This window comes from Athene noctua, chromosome 19 (assembly GCF_965140245.1).
Source record: "Athene noctua chromosome 19, bAthNoc1.hap1.1, whole genome shotgun sequence".
In the NCBI taxonomy this organism is placed as follows: domain Eukaryota; kingdom Metazoa; phylum Chordata; class Aves; order Strigiformes; family Strigidae; genus Athene; species Athene noctua.
In genome coordinates, this window is record NC_134055.1 from 12,852,606 (window position 1) to 12,874,553 (window position 21,948).

Below are 21,948 nucleotides of genomic sequence, written 5' to 3' on the forward strand. Positions count from 1 at the left end.
AAAAAGGTGACTGTGCCACATGGTCCTCATGTGGTACACGGCAGGCAGGCTCAAGACCTACAGCAACAGGAGGGAGATTATCACCATCATCAGACTCCCCTGCATGCAGGCTTATAGAGTTTAAAAAAGGCTTAGATCAGAGTATCTCCATGAAAACACCCAGACCAGACAGTTTTCTCTCATTCACAAATCCATTCTAACAGTCAGACATCAACAAAGGAAATACCCACAAAGAAGGCAGCTGATCATACCTCCTGGGCTGTAGTCCTTTCTAAAGTCTTCTTTCTTCTGATGAGGAAGGATGAATCTGTAGTCTATACTGTCATGTACCCAGCCTTTCTCAATGAACAAGCCAGGAATCTCATCTGAAAACAGCCAATACCTGTAGGAAACACAGATGTTAACAGGTACCTGGCTCCTCTTCTGGCTAGTTACACACATCCACCTTTATTTGCATAAAGGGGAGACACATCTGTGTGCTTGACTCAACAGGAACCGCATACATGTATATATTTGTATTAGCACAGTGGAGAAACATGAAAAGCTTTTGTTAGAATCTATTCTAAGAGCACTCCTGTGCAACAAATGGAAAAAAATAAAAAAAAGATGGCAGTTAGGTTCTTGTGATGCATGCACTTGAAGCTCTACTGGCTAGTGGATCCTAACCTCCACAGAAAGGCCTCAAAAAGCTGGCTATGCCAACCAGTGAAGGTCACTGCACCCTATATACATAAAACTCCTGCTTCTCTCCACAGTTCAACACCCAGGCAGTCCTCTCAACACTCTCCATATCAATCACTTTGTGGGTACTGCTGTCAGGTAAAGCTCCTCAGAGGGGAGAGCTGGCAGCTCAGAATCATTTCTTTTTCTACCTGTTATGATTACGATCGGTGCCGACTGGTGTCCTGCGCATCACCAGCTTCGCTTTGGCAATTCCATCCTGGAAGGTTTTCTCAGCTGCAGCTTTATGCTTCCGGATTCTTTCCTCCTCTGCTTCTTTCTCCATCCTCACTGTTGAAATTAGCACAGAGAAATATTAGCTTTCTTTTATTGTATGCAGACATCAATATTCTCTTTTATTTTACTACATCACAGGAGTTAAAAAAAAAAATTATCAGTGACTTTGGTTAATATTCTTTTAGCACAGCCATCCACTCTTCATCTTACTTTCCACCCACCATTCTAGCAAAAACTCAAGAATTATTAAGAAGTCAAGGCATAAGGATGAACAGGAATGAAGAAAAAGGAAAGTCTGGATAAAAATTGTCTGGAGAAATTAGTCCTCATTACCATTTCTCATTCTAGATCAACGAAGTGGCACCTATTGCTGTGCAATCCCATGTAACAACAGGGTCAAATATCTTTAACTACAGCACAATATGCGACAAGGACTTCTGCTCTGGCCAGCTCTAGTGCTGGGAGTGGTCCAGCTGTGCCACCACAGAGGGCAGCGGGGCTAAAGGACACCCACATGTCCAAAACGGCCAGCTACAAGGACGCTCTCCCCACAACCTGACCTACCAAAAAACCAGATCTGGCACAAGAGGCCTCTTCCAGGCACAACTGTCTCAATAGCGGCCAATTCGCATCCCGTAACACCCCACGCTTTCCCATACACGCTATGATGTAGAAGAGATTAAAATAGACATCTCAGGTTTCCCACTCATGACAAAAGTGCTGGAATTTCAGTAGCTCTCAATATCCATGGCTGCTGACAAAAAAGAGGAGAACGAAAAATATGAAGAGGCCTAAATCCTGGCATCACAGGCTCATTGGCAAGAGTCTTACAGAACAAAATATGTCATTTCATATCTCTAGGTAAGGGGCAAGAAGCAAGGCAGCTTCTGCCATGAAACAAAACGTTAAGGTCAAGAGGATTTACGCTTCTCATGACGGTTCAAGAACCTCTCTACACTTTTGCCCATCTCTGAAGAATAAACATACTTTCACCAAGAACTGCCTGAACAAAATGGAACAAAGTGTCAAACTGAGTCACATTGGCTCTACGGAGTCTGATCTCAGTCTAACAACAAAGAATCACCCTTCACAACTTGCACAGAAGACTATGGGCAACATGATTCTGTGTCTGGAGAAAACTCAAAGAAAAAATGAAAAGGATGACGACATGAAGACTTACTTTTGCATCACAAAGAAGATGGAATGAGACCGTGTGAAAGGCAGAGCGGGGCAGGTAAAAGAGTATAGAGGTTGTACACAGGCTGCTGTCTCAGGGAGAAAGCTACCTTCTTGCTAGGACTCTTTCCAGGGCTACTACCTATCTGTAACCATTTTCTGTATTGATAGGTTTGATAACAGTTGGTTAGTAAATACCTGGTAAGTCTCTGTTACACCAATTTGTTACACCAATGCAACGCATCAGCTTTTACATAATAATACACCAACATACAGTAATTGCAGCCTGCCAAAACTGTCCCACTAATCCACACCTGCCAGACACAAGCAGCTGCACAAAATCTGTCTGTAAATATCAACTCCTCCCTAAACCTTAAAACCTCTCCCTATGTCAAAATGCTGAAACCAGAACAAGTAGCAACAGCCTCTCTCACACTACCAAATCCCTTGTGTCACCTAAATCTGCTTCTCGCAAACCACATCAGGACACCCACAGTACAGGAAGTACCGTTCCCACCTTCCACTAGGAGAGAGAGGTGATATGATTCCCCCAGAATTCCTCTCCTTGACACCTTCTCAAGACTTGCTGCTGTCACCTGGCACTAGCACAAGGTACACTTCCCTACTCCTCAGTACTCTACCCTCAAGAGCCAAGGCTCCAACCAAAACAAGCCATACCACCAGCAGACTCTTCAATGCTTACAAAATGGGATATCGGGGGCACTCATGAGACAGGTATTTTTTCTATCCAACTGTAAAGACCAGTTGCAGCACAAACCATCAAGTGCTAGAATAAGGAAGAGGCAAAGAAAGAACAGAAACTTAAATTTAGTCAGATGCCAAAACTGTTCTAACAAAACAAAAACACCAAACTAAAGGCTTCCTCCTCATATTTCATTTTCAGTTGTGATGGCAAGCTAGTCTCAGTTGGTACGCTCCTCCGTAGCAGCATTAGCTGTATAAGCGTCCAGCTCTCCATTCTCCTCCAACTGTGTAGGAGCTATTGCTTCATGAGTAATAAGGTAAAGAACAATTTCCTGCAGTAACGTGGAAATGGAAGGGTCTTTTACTATCAAGAAAATACAGACATTAATCACGTTATCTCAACAGGAAGTTCTGTATTGACTTCTTTTAAAGTCGAGAGAAAAAAAAAAATACATTTAGTCTCAGCTCAAAAAAGAACCCAGTGTAAGAATGACTTATCTTGTTAGCACCAGCCACAATCTTGATAGGTTTAACTTGAAAGAGGTTAGTGCTCCCAGTGTTGCAGATGTTACCAGTAGTGAAAAAGAAACCTCTGACTGTGAGATACATATCTATATATATGTAAAAGAGCAGCTGCTGACAAAACACTTATTGTGCAGCAGTGCAATATTCACATACACACATATATATATGAACCACTGCACAATAAGTGTTTTGTCAGCAGCTGCTCTTTTACTTCCCCCAGAGATACAAACATTATTAAAAGCAAATGCAACTGAAGTGTCATGAAAGCCAATACACTGAAAAAGCACACAGAAAGCCTGTGTGATGGTAAGAGCACACTGATGCAGTTCTCACTGTGGTTATCCAGAACTATTTTTCACATGCTGAAACCACATCAGCCCCTGAGTTTGAAGTCCTGAACAGAGTAGCTCTGAGCTGCTAACCTTGCAGCCCTAATGATTGTGCTGTCAACATTAACCAAGATCTCTGGTACTTTGAGGGTACCTTTGTGCCTGGTAGTAACTGCTTAACACATAAAAAGCTCTGGATGCCTGAAATATTGGGGTTTGTTATATGGAAAGGAAGCAATATGAATTCAGATGTTAATGAAAGGCTTCATACTTCTCTGCCAGAGAGACCTATTTTCCCTTGTGGGATCCAAAAGGATGAATTAAACTTCCTCAGCTCACAAGCCAAATGATTCTAATCTCCATCAATGTACTATTGTTTTTCTTCATATATAACTAGCACAAACTATCAGGTGAGAACAACAAGAATCCCAAGGAGTAGCGTCCAAACTGTATTTCATTTTGCAGTAAAATCTTATCATGAACTTGAACTTGCTGTCAAACAACTGCAAGAACTGTGGCCAAGAGGCCATTCAGCTATAGTATGTTATTTAGTATTTTGTTTTTCTGGAGAAGTAGGGCAGCACTCCAGATCTTCAGCAGTTTATTGATACTCCTGAGATTCACAGTTCTTAACAGAAGATCTGAGAGGTCTATTTCCTTTAAGTGTCAGGCATGGTTGTATCCAGTCTACTTCCTCGGGACCCTCAGGGTATTACACATGATTTACCCATCCTCAGTCTCCTAGAACAGATACTCCCACATTCCAGCTAAGGCACATAAACCAGATTCCATGTGGGATCCTTGTCCCTCAGCTGTTTCAGAAGGGAAATAACATAGATGAGCTGTGCTGTTTACTTCCATCTGTCCAGTACCCACATTTACAACCAGAAAAAATAATCTCTGAAGTGCAACTCCAAAGTATTTTGCTCTTCATATTCCATACTCCCTAGCAAAAAGTACTACTTACACAGAGGCATACAAAGCTTGATATTGCAACTCAACTCATACAGAGGTTTGAACAGACAAGTTTATATTTATACAACTCCATAACTAATTCTTTAAAGTGAGAAACATTAAACTAAAATTTATTGCTTAAGTCCTTGTTTGGGAGAGAAGCTGCTAGCACCAACCTGACACTTTGCATGACAGCAAGGCCAGCAGCAGCTGTAGGAACTAGCTTTTAGGCAGGAAATATCTCCCCTGCACAGAAGAACCAGATGATGTTTGGGCATAGACAAATATTCTTTTTTGCTTTCTGTCCCCAAAACAGATTTTCTGATCTCCAATCTTCCTGGGCCTGACAGAATTAGAAAGGTACTGAACAAAAGATGCCCCCAGATAAAAATCTAGAAGCAGTTACTGCTTTTCCTTAACAATCCAGATTTTGAGCTGCCACAGAAACCACAGCAGTCACATTATACTTCTCCAGTGAGTAAATCTCAAAATCAGGTGATGCTTTTGAAAACAGGCTGTCAGTTTTGCCATTAATTTATTTTCCTCTACCCCAGAGCACACAAACACTCCACTCTCCTGGTATTTTTCTCACCTCTCATTTGTATTTCTTGTTGCTCCCTTTCTTTCTTGGCTTGGATGGCAAGAAGGCGCCTGCTCTTCACAGCACTGACCATATCATCAGCTTCTATTTCTACTCTGTGCTCTATCTTCATAATCTCATTTTTTTTCTTTTCATTTCTTCCCATCATATTCTCATCTCTCCCGTTCTCCTTATTCTTGGCCACCATTTCTTTCCGCTTCTGTTTTTCTGCTCTCTTCTTATCATTTTCCTCCTTCAAGATAGCGAGGCGCTCCTTCCACAGCTCAGCTGATGTCTGCTGCTTGGCCTCCACATGGTCCTGCACCGAGTACGTCATCAGAATCCGGTGGCACAGTGCTCCAAGGATCTGCAGTTTCTCTTCAGGAGTCAACTCAAAGAACTCTGAAGTCTCCAGTTTCTCCAAGAACTCATCCTGCACTTCATTATCCTCAAAAGCTGCCGAATCCTTGCTTTCATCTACGTTATCTGAGACCTCACTTTCCTCTTGCACGTCTGACTTGCGTAGGCAGAGGCGAACCAACTCAGAAGCAGAATGCAAAGTAAGTGGTATTTCAGAAAGTTTCATTCCCAGCTCAGCATAATCTTCAGCAATTTCATCCTGCAGCAGGGTCTGCAAGAGAATGACCAGTACTCGGTTCAAATAAAGGAAGCCTCCCTTTTCTGCACAAAGCGCTTCCATCAGGGAAACTGCTGTGATGGGATACTGAGCATCTGGCATTAATAACCCTGAGTAACAGCTCAGGAACTCCACCACCATGGCGACGTCCCCAAAGAGCGTATTAGGAAGGCCTTCTGGAGTATCAACCAGTTTAAAAGTAGGCAAGGTCTTCCCTTTAAGATCTTGGTCCTCATATCTTTTCTGTTTTTCCAGTTTTTCCTTCATCTCCTTCTCCTTCCGCTCCTTTGCTCTCTCCTTCAGTTTCTCTTTCAGCTTCTCCCTTTTCTTCTTCATGTACTCCTTTCGCTGCTCCTCTGTCATGGTGGCCCATTTCTTCCTGTGCTCTAGCAGCTCATAACGTTTCTGTACTAACCCTCGCAAATCCTCAGGGAGACGGGCACGATCCTCATTTGAGAGTAACCTAGCTGTTTTGGAGATGATGCAGGAAAGAGCACTTTTTTTGTCTTCCCGATCCTTGTTTTCTTTGTAATAGGCAATGAGATGGAGTGCTGCAGGAGGCAGATGTTTCTGGGGTTTGCTGGAAGACCTTGGGGTACCTCCAGAATTCCTGGGAGTCCTGGACACCTTAGTGGTACCTTTAGCCATGTCCAGTAGTGTCATCTGCTTCATTTTCATCTTGGGGGTCTTCAAGCCTGCCCTAGGAGACTTTGATTTCCCTGATGACTTCTGCCCATTCAGAACCCTTTTGCCTCTTTGCTTTTTGTCCAACGATTTGTTGCTGCCCTTCCCCAGTCGGCTTTTCTTTGGAATGTGGAAGTTAGAATCAAGTTTAGCAGGTGACACAATTTTCATCACCTCTTCCAGCTCCTCTTTAGGACATTTTGAATTCTTAGGGTTTTTCACCTTCAGTGGAGAACTGATAATAGATTTCTCCAAATGCACATGGCACCATAGAGTAGGGCTCAGTGGCTGGCTCAGGGATGATCCATCAGCTTTGGATTTCTTAGGCAGCTTTCTGTCAGGTGATCGAGAGCTCTTCCTTTTGGTTGAGGGGTTGAGAGTCATATACTAAAATTAAAGAAAGAATTATTTTGTATTAGTACTTAAAAGGTACCTAGATCCTTTTCTGTCTATTTTTGCCTAGGTTTATTTTAAATGTATTTTTCCAATGAACAAGCAGTACTCAATATCTTAAGGGTAACAGGCTTCTTCATAGTTTTCAACATTCTGCACTGTAGTCACTACTTTGGTTATTAGGTCATTAGCTCATTCCAGAAAGTTCACATTAACTTTATAAAAATGAAACACTACCAAGAATTTTAAATGTTTCCTGCTACATTACATAAAACCACTTTTTTCTACTGAACAGGTTTGTGGGGAGGGGGTTTGTCTGGAAAATGCTGACATTAATTCTGAAAACTATTCCTCTGCTCAGATTTCTTCGTAAGTCCTGTAGGGTTCAGTCCTGGAACCACCCAGAGGAAAACAGAAGGAGCACAGGAGTGATGTGTGACAGGAGTTCAGAGGCTGGTTTCTGAACTGCCCAAAAGTGTCTGGAATGAAGGTAAGACAGGATTCAATTCTGAACTAATGTGGTTGAGCATCTGACTGGTTTTAAGCTGCTGAAATAGCCTAATTTCAGGAGTCTCTTTGGCTCTGGGTTAAACTGTTCTGTGCTAAAAGTGTGCTGTCATGTAGGTTATCTCAGCTTCTCAAATTCAGTTTCAGGATGCACCTAGAACACTAATATATTTCAAGAAGTGAAAAATACATTACAAGGATGTAATTTTTAGGTTATAGATAAAATTACCAGAAAACAGGGGCTGAAAATTTGAGATTCTTTAGCAATAAGAAAATTCAACAGTAGAAAGCACAGCAAAAGGTGCAAACGTCTAAGAAGCATTTACTTAAGAAGAGGCATACACAAATGTGATCAAGTCAAGACTGCCATAGGAACATTCAGATTTTCTGGCTCATGGATGTTCGGTCTTGAAGGCTTTAGTGTAGGAGCTCTCATTAGCCCGTTTGAGAAGTTTTTATTGAGTATTGCACAATCAACAAATCCACTGTCTGCATAATTTCATTCTACAAAAATTCTGTGTTGAAATCTTTGCTGAAAAGAATTACTTAAGCCAAAAGCATCCAGCATTGATATGGATCACGACAATTACAAATTCACAAATATCAGACTACAACTTATACTGTATACCCAACTGATACTTATACACAGTCATTTTGTCAGAACACTAATTCTGGATTAAGAAATTCTCCAGCCACTTCTTAAAATTTAAAAACTCAACATAAACTCAATCTCTGTGACAACTGGGAAACATGCTATGCAAAGTGCCACCCCTAAATATAAAGCTAAGGACTTCTTAAGTCAAACCAAAGATGCTACAGCTGTGTATTTTCTTATATTAGGGTACACCTTGATCCATCAGTGTGTTGAATTAAAGACTCTGTACACTACCAGCAAACACTTTAATTTCTATTAAGGAGTGACCCCAGATAACAGCAAGGGTAAACACAGCTCCAATATGAAGAAATTATTCTTCCCTTTAAGTAAATTTACAAACATCCAGAAGAGTCCAGAGAAGCTTGCTAGAAAAGGGTGTTCTCCTGATGAAGAAAATTCAATATTTCTCTTCTAGATTTAAAACAATGCTTGACAAATACAGTTTACTAAATGAAGAAAATGGTGCTTTCCACATGCAGCAGATTTCATGATATGGCATCTAAGCAATTTGGCTGGTCATTACAAAGGGCTGGAGGAAATCCCTGAGAGTATTCAGTACAAAATTTGTGGTATCTGCCGTCACCACACCATAGAACAATCAAGCATCACAAAGTCAAACGTCCAGCTTTTACACTGTAACCATGAAAAGGGACCCATAACTGGCGTTCCCAGGTAAGTACTACAGCTCTTCCATTTGTCTGACACCAGGAAATCAGGTCTTTACTTGTAGACAAATAATGCAAAGTATTAGGAAGAAAAAAAAATAAAAAATCAAGACAGTTACACCTCCAATTGTCAAAGTAGACTACTGTTTCAGACATTCAAGCTGTGTGTGTCACCTCTCAAAGGGTCAATCTCCAAGAGCGGGCCTTCCTGCTCTGCATCTCCCTAAGCTGATGTAAGCTTGGGAGCACCAAAACCCAACTGACACACTGAAGTCTCTGTCAAAACTGCCCAAGAATAAGGAATGGGTGAGAAAGCAAAGGCGGTACTTTTAAGAATTCTTACCTTATGTGGGTCAAGCAAGAAGTCACTAAATTTACTGGGGAGAGAGTACTTTTTCACTAACACATCCTCCACTACCCACGGGGCATTCTCACACGTGCCGGCCCGTAGCGCATTATGACGGATGAAGTACCTCAGGATCTCCTTGTTGGGAGGACGCTCTGTACGGACTAAGCTATCTGCTGGTACGTTGCTGATGATCTTGGAGATAACAAACAGATACACTGTTAACATTTAACTTCTAACCACATTATAAATATAAATCATATGGCTAAAAGGAGCAAGGACCATTGTACTGCTTCATGTCCACAAACTTGTCCCTCTTTCAAAACTCTCTTACAAAGACTCAAAACCAATCAAACACAACCTGCAGAATAGAGATGCCCAATAGACTGGTAGGAGATTCAGTTAGACAAAAAAAAAAGTAAAACATGTCAGTATGTTGCAGATTTCTTGCCAAAGCCCACTGCTTTATCTCTGACCTTCCTCCAGCTTGTGCTTCCTACTAACTTAAAACTTTTCGATATTAATGTTTATTTTGTTTTGATTTTTTTCCCTGAGACCAGAGGAGTAACTTTGCAAGCAATATTCATTAAAGGGAGGTCAGCACTGCCTCTCCTGTTAAATTAGTGAACAGATGACAAAACGCACATAGTGCTGCAGCTACACAGAGCTTCCCAATGCGCAGCCAACTGCAACTCTTAGAGAAGCTCAGTTAGAAGAGCAGAGACTGACACTCACGATTTAACTAACCTACCTCTGACCAAGTTTCATTAGCTGCCTGACCTGAGACTGGCCAGTTAACAGCAACCCCTTTAAAGCTACTGTAGCACTGTGACTCAGTGTGGTACCAGGGAATTTTCAGGTGTCTCCATGCACAATACCCAGTGCTATAGAGAAAGAGCCAGGCCAGTCAGCCTCACAGAAAACTACAGTCATCCTGCTTCCAATACCATGACGTTGGCAGGAAGCACTACATTGTGCTGTATATTAGTGCCAGCATTAGTGGTTACTTAATTAAACTTGCATATTCATATTATAATAGAAAGGGTTCAAGCAGACAACTCACCTTATCTTCATTTTTCAGCTTGACGTCATATTTGTGTGGCAGGAATTTAGGTGGAACCCACTTCCTTTCTTCCTTCTTCAAAGAAGTGGGAAGTTTCCGAGGAGACCTACGTGCCCGATCATCTGATAAAGCAAGATAAGACATTAAGTGTCTATTAGTATTAGAGTTCAAAGAATCCACTCGACTGGACACCCCACCCCTTGCTATCTGTACAGTGTTTGGTTAAACTACAACATCAGGAAAAAAATCCCAAATTGGGTTTAAAAAATATCCTGAAGATACAGGCTGGGAATGGCGTCCCTAAACAGCTCTGAAGCAGGAGGCAGCACTTATCTTCAAGGAGTATAAAGGACCACTTGCAGTATTTAAATTCATCTCTCTACAGACAGCAAGCTGCAACCACCTATGCAAAGGGAGAAAATGTCTATAAAATTCATAAAGTGGAGACAGGTTTCAATAACCTAACCAGTAATCTGCTTAGGGAGCTCCTGCTGAGAGCCCTAACTGTCTCTGCCATGCCATATTCAAAACATTCTACTGCAGGAATTACTGACTCTAATTTAAAGTAACTGTTAAAATCATTTAACTTCAGTGGCCATTGAGTGTTTAACGGTTATAAGCCCTGTGTGCATGGGCTAGTTGAGTTGGGGATTTCAAACATACTTACACAACCAGTCCTTTTATTCTCAAAGAAATGTAACTGAAAGAGTACAAAGGCATCACACCTTCTTGCTAGCTGGTGTCAAGCTATTATTTCTATCGTCAGGTTGCAAATGTTAATCATTTAATACAAAATCCAATCTTACTGAAGAAAGCAATCCCCAAACATTTTTACATTTGTGGCTACAGGTCAAAGAAAACACTAAAGCAAGCACCACAGATGTGTATGCAGAATGCAAGTAGATGCTAGACCAAAGTCAGACTTTTAAATATATATGTATCTATCTCACTGTCACATTGTAAACCCTATAGCATTTAAGCTTCAGCAGCATTATAGCTTACATGGTATAAACCCAAGTTCTGTCCCGTTCACCTTCCAAAATCAGTCCCCTCAGTTCGGGAGCAGATCACAGATGCCAGGGGCTTGCTGCACCACATACAGAAATGTGCAGCTACTTCCCATATTAGTACTACATTTCAGATAATGCAATGTAGAACCCTCTGCTCCAGTAGTAATAGTAATGATAGTAGTATTGATAGTATGAAAAGTGATTAATCCTCTCATTGCAAGTAAGACTGAGACAGAAATTTTGCCTGCTTTGGTTCCACATTTGTATTAAAAAATCCTGCTAAGTTCACAAATAACGAATTATGTTTTTCTGCTTCAACAGCACAATGGAAACGGCATTCAAGCTCTGTAAAAGATCTGCCTTCAGTGATCTGCCTCGATGTCTTTTAAGCAGCTTTATGCTATCTTTGCCAGATGCACATACTACGCACAGCAAGTTTATCTTTAATAAATAATGATGTGTTGCTCAGCCCTGGCTCTGAGTTTGAAGGCCTTGGTTACACTGCTGCCTCTGCAACAGGCCTGGAAACAAACTCTCCTTTTGTGATTTACTTTCTAGATTCTAGAAATAGGGATGACTACAGTGAATTCCATCAAACAACACTGGGATACTCAGGAGTGGGGAAGAAGAAATCACTATACATTCCTTCCTGAAGTATGGTTTTTTGTAAAATAACTTTGTTTTTTATTACAATACAATGCAACAAACACATTCACTACACTACTGGAACCTCATGAAGGATCCATATGCTATTGTCTCCTCCTATTGACCACTTATTTTGGTTTCTCCAAAGCAGTATTAGTTCCAAGCACCTCTCAAGGTGCAGAACCTGCCTTTAGTAATTCACCATCTATTTTCAAGAAAAACTACCCTTCCCTCCCACTTCTGCAGATTTTTCCAGAGTTCACTGCTAAGCAACTAAAAATACAAAGCCACTTCAGCCTGCACATACAATGCAAAAAGAGCTGGTATAAAACCTTATTTTCAGCTTCTGAAGCACAGTAGACTCCTAACCAGAGACTGAAGCGCTCTTTCTCTGCCCCTGTTTTCCTCCCACAAAATCAGCAAGTTCGACATAGTAAAACTGCTAAGGTTAACTCTGCCCCCTCGTGTGTGCACAGAAAGGTACAGCTCTTACATCACACACGGTTATGCAGAGCCTGATATTGCTTCTAAATACTCACTCCACCCGTATTACCAGTGGTCAAGTATGCTATTAGAAAGAAAAAGTCAAAGTAAGTGTGGCTAGGTACCTCCAGATACTGTACACAGCCTCCAGCAGGTGTAGTTCTGAGCCTGAACCCACTAAATGAAAGCCAGTCTTCACTACTCCTGTAGTCTGCTGCATAAACGTAACAAATGCTACATAGTTATTGTAATGGACTCCAGAATATAGATTCACTAATGGGTTTACTGTGAACTCATTATATTATATAGCTCATTCTATTATAACCCAGAATATAAAAGCATTAGCAGTAAAATATCCTTTTAATAAATCCGTGTGTACAAGGAGAAGAGTTAAAAGAATGAGTGCTTATTGCTCTCACTGATTATGACTCTGCTAACATCTTTGATTTGAAAACATTGAGGTTCATCTTTTACAGAAGGGGTAGAACAGTCCCAGTTTACAGGCCAGATCATCAGCTGAGTCAGAGACTGAGAAAGGCACAGGAATCCCCATTCCTGCAGCGTTCTTCCAACCTCAGAGTGCTGGACTAGCAAAGTCAGCAAGAGCACAGCTGAACACAGCTGGTTAGAACACTGCACACCAATGAACAATGTCATGGTAGACTTTACCAAAACACCCAAGCTCAAAATAGCTGCTGTAAGTTTGGTCAACAAGCATTTTAAAAGTAAAAGGTACTTTCCATGCCTTTCAACTAAAAAAAAGAAATAAAATCATGCATCAGTCCTTCTCCAAGCGCTACTACTGTTTCAGATGATGAATATAAGGCCAGATTGTTACAGAAACACCTTTATTTCCTTCCTGGTTATACAGAGTACTGCCATGAAATCAAAACAGCTCATAACTTTTTCCAGTACCAATCAGAAACAGTTAACAATTATTAAGCTTGGGAATAGAGCTTGATGAAACTTGTTTTCCAGTCCTGACTTTGCTATTAGCTTGCTGGGCTGTTTTCTGAGTTTCCCCTTCTCCCTATCAGAGGAGGTTATTAGAGAAGGTTACTTCTCCAGATGTTGGAGTGGCTATTTACAAATTAAGCAATTTATTACATTTATGTACCTTTAAAATTAAGCTAATCTAGATTAAAGTTGTGCTGTGGGGTTGGGGTGTTTTTTTGGTTTTAATACATTTTTTGAAATCTCTTTTAAAGAATCTTATAATTCCATCTTTAAGAAGTTACATAGGACAAGAAACTGATTTTTTTTTTCCTCTTTCAACAGTACCTTCTCAGAGTCAAGAAAAGTCTTGGACATCCACTGTTTAGTTCTGCAGCAAGGAGGAACAGATATGAAAGAGGGGAACAATGTTTCAAAGCATGTTTTAATTTGAACCCTTAGCAAAAAATTAACATGTATTCTTCTGCATAAATTTTGTTTCAACATTTGAAAACTGGAAAGGGGATAAACCAAAATAAATTAAAAACCACCTTATTTTTTATGTCAGCTGGGGCCATAAAGGGAATTGGAGCTTGTCTCTGACTGCAGAACAACAGGCTGTAGAACTACAGATGTTTGCTCCGAGGATGAACATGACAAGACTTTATGAATTTTTGCTGTTGCCCCCCCACCCCCCCGTTTTTTTTTTTTTTAATTTATTTATTATACTTCCAAAGCTTATATGTTCCATGCAGAGCTTTAGGTATTACACCTTAGAATGACAACACATGCTCTGCTTTAGAACAGGCAAGAACAACTGAAAGCCAACAGCACTGATGCCACCAAAACTGCACCACTAATGGCCATTTCAGGATTTTCAATATGTAACGCTTTTTGAACATCACATATAACATCCACAGCCCAGTATTAAGATGTACATAAATTCAAATACTCACTTCCAGGTGCTACCTACTGACATGCTGTCCTACTACTTACTCATACTTTCCCTCCTGTTGTCATCCTCCTTCAGGATAGCTTCCTTCTGGTTGTCCTGAGCTGCCTGGCTGGAGTTCTCCTTGTCACTGGATGGGGAATCACAGGCTCCATCAGATTTCTTTTCTGAGGCCTCTTCATCAACTTTCTCCAGGGGATGTATTTTCACAACTTTCACAGGCAACATTTTCTCCTTACCAACCTGCACACAAATATTGATGAAAACTGAACTTTTTTAACACTACGAGAAAGGAAAAAAAGCAGCTAAGAACCTACTAACTGTAATTTGGCAAAACACTTAATTGACATCTTCCTTGCAAGTAGCTCATGATCCCTCTCATGAAACAATTACAGGATTTCTTTCTACCACTCCTACCTGGAAGTTCTGTACAAACTGCTAAGAAAGAGAGAACTGCCAACCCCAAAGTTTTTCCAGTGTTTAATAATGCTTCTTTCTCAGCCTAAGAAAGAATGCGTGTGCAAGGTGCAAGTGTGCTCTCTCAGCAACCCCAGTTGAGAGAGTATGTGCTGAACACATTGCTGACCGATAACATTTTATAACCTTCTCTTATTTTCAACACATTTGAGTCTTCCCCATCATTCTCAGTTTTGGAGCGAATTTTCTAATCATTGGAGCATCGTTACAGGTTTGTAAGCAGTTGACTTCAAGCTACATTAGTTTAAGACTAAAAATATGTATTTTTGTACATATTTAAATAAATACACAGACCATCACATATTTAAGCAGTGTAACAAACATATCTCCAATTCCCCATGCACACACATAGATCAGTCATTTTTCTCTTGCCATCAGTATGGGTCATCCACGTGCTTCTGCTTATGGAACTGTTTTGCATTCAAAAGCAGGTGCTGTCACTGAGATTCTATAGAAAAGAAATTCTCACCATCTTTCTGATAATGTAAGTGGCTAACATATTCTTCCCATCTTCTGCTTTTAGATGTCCAAAATTAGCTCTGTGCAAAAGCATGGGATAAAATGGAAAACAGATCCTTACCTCAAAGTCACACTCTTCTCCCACTGCAAATTTGGTCATGATCTCCAGCCAAGCTGCATCCACCAACTTTTCCAAAGATACAGTGTTGTGGTGGACTATTTCCAGTACCAGTTTCTCATACCAGATGGGGAACTCCTCCTTCAAGCTGAGCAAACCCGTAAGAAGTTTTCATTATTCAGGGAATAAAAGCCAAAATGCAAAGTAGCCTCCCATTTCGAAATTCTGGGAACATTAACAGCCAGGACAATGTTTGAGGCAGATGCCACATTAGCATGCAAACATCCAAGGGCTTTTTGCTGCCCTCCCCCCAGCACCCCCCAACGTGTTAATTGGCATGACAATACAAATTGTACTTGTCCTTCCCAGAAGGAACACCATAAAGCATTCTGGAAAAGCAGCACTGACTATGAACCCTTTCTTGCTGGTTATTACTGTCTCTCTGGTGGATGTTAAATATATACCAAGACCATGTCATTACTGTGGGGCTTGTTACTTCAAAATTTTTGCTTCCAACAATAACACGATGCTGATGAACATGTAGCATTTCTTTCTTCCCAAACAGACTGCTAACACAGTAAAGAAGATAGAGGCAGGCTTACACAATCAAATTATCTTTCCAGACAAAAATATTTTGTGTGTTTCACTATGTCATGATCTTCAAACTTTTTCATTTAAAGAAGAGAAAGGACTGCTAAAAATTTACCTGACTGATTTCCTTTCCAAAAAGATCAGGTCAGTTAGCTTATAAGAGTACTAAGAAATATATTGCATAAAGCTTTCTCGCTAAAAAGTAAAGTCCGTTTCAAGTTACTGTAAAGAGGAAAAAAATACTCCCTTTTTCCAAAACTCTTTTAGCTTCTCAGCCTCAGGGATCCATTGCTGACAATCCTCAGCTCTATTTGCTGTTCTACAACTGCCATGAACAAATTTATCCCATTAGCAAGCTGCCTAAATGAACCTTTTTTTATTCAGACTAGTGTCAGGTATTAAAGCAGCCAGCAAACTGCCTGGGAAGCTTTTAATCCCATTTCAAAGAGACAAGACCAAAATCTCCCTTCACCGAGCCTTTTTCCCCCCACATTTAGAGAGACTATAGCTAAATTTGCTATTGAGAAATCTTCCATTTATATTTCATTTACATTTCTTAATGTTTTCAGAAGTGGCCATCCAACCCAACATTGTTAATCAAAAGTAAATCAACACTAGACCAATGCTTTTTGACTCAGAATTATAAAGTTACAGAGCTGGCTCTGCACTCTCCTCTCAAACAAGAACACTAGGGAGGAAAGACTTAAGACAATGGTACTTCAACTCTAATAGAAATTAGCACTCTTAGCAAATAGGTTTATTTGTGCCTTTAAGGATATGATTAACCTCAAATGATGGGGAATTTCTTCATAGGCTAAGGCTATTAACTCTTTCCACAGTGATTCAGACAAGTGGATTCTTCATGAAAGAGAGGCAGCAGAAAATTTAACCTCTTAGTTAGTACTGCTGATAATCTCTCCAGTCTGAATCCAGGAAAAATAAAGTCACAAGTCCAAGTCATTAGTTCACAGAACAGAGAAACATCCCATTTGTTTGGCCTAATTCCTACAATTTGGTAATCACAAAGTCATATATGTTGGTTGAGCCAAGGACTTGCACGTTTATAGAAAATTCACTTCTATGGGAAGGGTCATGCTGGATCTCAACCAAAGATTCCAGGCCTGTGCTATGTGCTGGAGGGGGAGGTCAGGGACACAGCAGCCCAGAGGAATACTAGTGGTCTGAACCTCTGTTCTGGTTTCTATTTGTTCTTTAGTCTTCCCAGTAGAGCAGATCCCCCCAAAATCTCACTCCAATATAATCTTTTTTAGTACAACAACTGATTCCAGTGCAGATCTCAAAAAAATAATTACAGTTGTGGACCTGACTGATGTGAAACACTTCAACAGCCTCTTTTTACTGTATTTTTACTTTAGCTCCTCCAAGATTTATTTTTCCCCCCTCTGAAAAATTCCCATTACTCAAGGGGCTTTAAAATACGCCAAGTACCATATGCTGAACTATTTTGGTTGAAGTAATACCAAGATACAGCACTAAATAAGTACATTACCCAACTGCATTAGTGATGGCATCAAATTTGTACTTGATTTGCTTTCAACTCCAGAATCCCCAGATCTACTTATAGCCAGTAAAAAGCTACTTACCTCACCTCATAAACTAGCAATCACATATATCATTCCCAAGTCCACTCTTCTGCCCCAATGCCTAAAGATAGACACATACCGATTTCTTCACTGGTACTTACAGCTCAGCAACTTCCTGCTCCTCCTCCCAAGCCTCTTTGTGCGTCAGCTGGCTGCTTCCTGTGCTTTTGCACGTCCATATTCGTTCGCTGTACCTCTCTAAACGTGCTTCGTACTCTCTGTAGAAGTGGCAGCTCAGGAAAACAGGATTTATGCAGTGGAGAGCATTATCACAGCAGCACAAGATGATCAAATTCAATTAAACCCTGACTAGTGGAGTGCACAAAGACTGAGGATTGCTACAGTACAGTTTGATCCTGTGCCTACCATGGAGATGCTGTGTTAAATCCAAAAGGTTTCCAGACCAGGATGCGCTGGAGCCTTCTGCAGCTGAAAATCCTGTCCTGTTCAGCACTGACATACAGAAGGTGCCACAGCACCTGAACTGCATATGGCTGAACATTTTCATGGCATCACCAAGTTACTTTTCAGCTTTTCAGTCTGATTCATTGGAAAAGAGCATGAACACTATCACAGGCACACACAGGAGACATGGCACAGACTGCCACTAAATGCCCCACAATAACTGTAGAGGAACTAATACTACTAATGCCTTTGTGTGGTGTTACAAACTCTGGATGCAAATTACCGGTCTACCCAGAACCCCCAATCTTTTGAGGAAAAAACCCAAAAGCTTTAAAAGTGAAATCCCTAGAACGGCCACCTCTCCTATGGTTTCCAACAAGAGCAGCCTCCTGCATTAGCACAACATGAGGATCTTTCTCACCAACTACATCCCCTGCTTCCTGTATCACAACTGGTCTCAAGGTTAAGTTATTCTTGCCATTAGGATTAATGGGTGCACAGACAAGTCACCGTGGTGCAGACAGCATTATCAATTACAGCATTAGCTACTCTGCTGTAAGCACCTCTGGCTATGCTCTACCTGGTCCACCTAAGTAGTAATTAACTGTCAGTGTAAACAGACAGAAAACGCTTCATACTTTCTATGGATAGAATGCGTACAGTCACAGTTATCAGAAAAGCTAGCACAGTGTAAATCCATACCAATTTACCCACTGGCAGCTTGCTTAAGTTGTCATATGCTTACTGATGGTAATTTAACTGGAGAAATTATAAGAGGCAAGAAAAGCATCTTTCCCTTCTTCTTCAGCATGCTCTCCAGCAGAAAAGCCAGCACAGAGCACAAAGCAGACTTGTAACAGCTACGGCGGCTCAGCCCGCTGCAGCACAAGTGCTAATTATGAGTCTCTGTGGGAACAAGTAGATTGCTTCACGCTCCTGCAAAGGCAGAGCCACCATGCACAGCAAATCACTCATAGTATCCTGTATATGCTTTGTCTTTCAAGAAAATGTTAGTGCAACGAACCTATTCTTTTTTAAAGATTCCTGTTAGGAAGGCAAATTACAACCCCAACAAAACCAACTCGCTTGGACGTTTCTTTACAGCCTCAAGGTAAAGCATAAGGCGGCACAGCAGCTGCACTGTGGACGCTGATATACAGGTATCTTACAGCCACAGCAACTGGTGCTATGCCAGAATAAAAGCAGGAACAGAGCTGCCTCCAGAGGAGACTGCCACTGCTGACAGTACCCCTCTGCCTAGAGCAGCTCTGAAGACCAAGCAGAAATCCTGAGGTGCCCTACTTGGGGAGTCTCCTGCTCTTCAGCAGACGAACAGCCATCCGACAAGTCATCACACCAGTAAGTTTTGAGCCCTCTGGCCAATTCTTACCCCTCCCTGACATTTCAAAGATGCTCAGGTTTCCACAGAAAGGAGAGGTGCTACAGGGCAGGGGCAAGAAGTGCCATCACTGTGGTGTGGCAGTGGCAGAGAGTAACCACAGTTCATAGAGGAACTCATCTGTGCAGCGCCACTGACCAGACCAGCAGTGTGATTTTAACAAGTTTTTGTAATGATACGGGGGGGGGGGGGCAATCAAACAAGAAACCAGGAGTCCTGTATTTACAGCAATTAACAATTTTAATAACTAAATTGCAACCATAATACTGTTAAAGAAGAGTTAAAAACAAATTCAATCCTCACAGTTGAAAGGAACCTTAACATACAAGTAACAGCAGTCTTCAGTTTCATTCAGTAACCCCACCTCCACTGTCCCCTGGGCTTTCCTTCTGTGCATCCACGGACAGCACCTAGATAAGCAGGACTCACAGCTGCCACAACACAAGTGATAAAGGAAAGACAATTTCTTAGGGGATGAGGACATTGCCTTTAAACCTTCAGTAGTCTAGCTATAAACAACTATTTGAGATACCTCTGGAAAATAAAGTTACAGTCTACTTTACTCCTACATTTATCAACTTTCTTCTCTCTAGACCCATGAGGAGATTCCTTTCCTTCCAACAAGGAAAGCAAATAAATTCTGATCTCCAGTTTAAAAATAATTGAAAGATACATTTTTTCCTAACACCACTTCCCATACTGACAGGGAGATCCATGAGTATTTTCCCCTCCTTGTACACACCTATGAGACCAAGCTTAATCACACCATATCAGCCCCCCATTTTTTAGATCAACACTTTTTTAGATCAACATTTTTTAGAATTTAAAAGCAGCAGGTATAGCAATTTCCCTGTCCGGCTCAGCTCTGCCTCTCAAATGCAATTTAATTCCACCTACAGCTGGTCAGGTCATCTAACACTGACCCCTGGACACATGCCTTAACCAGCACTCAAGACTCATGCCCACAGTGCCCACCCTGCCTTTGTGCTCCACCACAAGCTCCCATGCGAGGTTCTGCTTTGAAATCCTGTGGCCAGCACAAAGCCAAAATGCAGGAGGATGTTTTTGCAAAGTTTTCTGTAGCTCAAATTTTCCACTACACATACGCTATTTGTCCTTTCCACTCAGACTGGAAACAAACCCAAGAAATTTCAGACTCTTCAGCAGGTGTGACTCAGGTCTACAAGTGAGGGCTTAATGGTATACCATAACATATCCATCTCTACACAGCTGGAGCTGCCATCACCACAAATTCCCAACACAACAATACATAAAAAACCCCGGACACTTATGAACAACACATACATTAAATTAAACAGTTGACTACCCACTGTTTAACAGTTAATACAGCACATCTGTTTCTATCACACTGAAGATCACTTAATGCTGAAAGGCAGAAAACAAAGTTACAATAAAAACAAGGGACCCTATTAAAGAAAAATGCTTAAAAGTAAACAAGCCAACCACTGCACAAGATGACTATTAAGTGCATACAAAGTTTACTTCTTCCCGGGTTACTGATGTCTTCCCAGAAATGACTATGAACTCCAAAACAGCTTTAGAGTATCCTAATTGTTTCCACTTGCTCAGGAAGCAAACTTAGCAGGAAGGTCAGTACATTTATAAGACACTACTCCCTGGGTGGGTGGCAAAGTCCTCCTAGAGCTGTTTGGCGCTTACATCTTTCAGCCAGAGTTTAACTGGCCAGTATCACACATGAAGATGTAAACGACAGGCTTTAACTCACATGCCAAACGCATTCCTCATGTTCTGTGCTGCTTACCATACAAAAACACTAAAGATGGACAGCAAGCTTTTATCTGAGAAGGAAAGCAACATAGCTTCCCAAAACTGTACACTAATGACTAAAGAAAAGCTTTTGCTGAACAGTCCCCTCTTGCCAGTCCAGGAGGGTCAGCTCTCTGAACCAAGCACGCCTCGAGCTGGCAGCTGGTTTTCCAAAGTGCAGCCAGTACAGCAGAACACACACTGCAGCCATCCCACGTGCTAATGAAAGAGATGACCTGCTCACCAGGGAATAAATTCTGTGTTTGGCAGACACCAAATGCTCAGTACATGCACCACAGACCAGGTGCACAGGTGACATAAGCCAGACAAGATCACACTGCACATGAAGCATTTACCTGACATTTCACATAAAGCTACAGAGCTCCTGCAAGGATGAGTCTATCTCTGACCACCTAGTGATCCACCCATCCCCACACAATTAACAATGCTCCCTCAGAGTTGGACACCAGAAGCCCAAGGCTTCGCCAGGATGCAAAAGGCTCTACGCAGCATGGTCTCTGAAAAGGTTTTTGGGGAATTTGGCCGTCAAAGGAAGCCATGTAAAGCTACAAACTATCAGACCTAAATAAACACCTGAGCTCTGATGACCAGACTATCCATCTGTCCACTGCTGCCAGGCACTTTCTTAACACAACTCCACAGGGCAAACATCTTTCCTCATATAAAATACCCCAACCTCCATTTTTTGTTCAACCCAATCTACAGCTGAAAACCCTAAGAGGAAAAAAAAAAAGGTCTTAAGAACTTTTGATGTCTTTCAAATACCTCATTCGTAGCTGTGCAGTCTAAGAACGTGTACACCCTTTAGGGAAAGAGCTGATCAGTAGTTTTTCCAGGTGAAAAAGAAAAGTTCAGGAGACCATGTTCTGCCAGGCCTCAGCATAAAC

The 21,948-nt window shown here is 41.3% G+C and overlaps 1 protein-coding gene across 4 annotated transcripts in view; it reads right to left on the reverse strand.

Annotated features, from left to right (window-relative positions):
• The window catches only part of BAZ1B (bromodomain adjacent to zinc finger domain 1B), a 50,160-nt gene that overhangs the window by 25,995 nt on the left and 2,217 nt on the right, over window positions 1-21,948 (reverse strand). For 2 of the 4 annotated variants that reach the window (XM_074923301.1, XM_074923303.1), the window contains exons 2-9: window positions 17,550-17,666; window positions 15,257-15,401; window positions 14,244-14,442; window positions 10,177-10,298; window positions 9,111-9,308; window positions 5,239-6,934; window positions 873-1,011; window positions 252-382 (exon numbers count right to left, since the gene is read on the reverse strand). In XM_074923301.1, coding sequence (XP_074779402.1) covers window positions 252-382; window positions 873-1,011; window positions 5,239-6,934; window positions 9,111-9,308; window positions 10,177-10,298; window positions 14,244-14,442; window positions 15,257-15,401; window positions 17,550-17,666 — 2,747 coding nt within the window. The other 2 variants (XM_074923304.1, XM_074923302.1) reach the window with 2 other exon arrangements.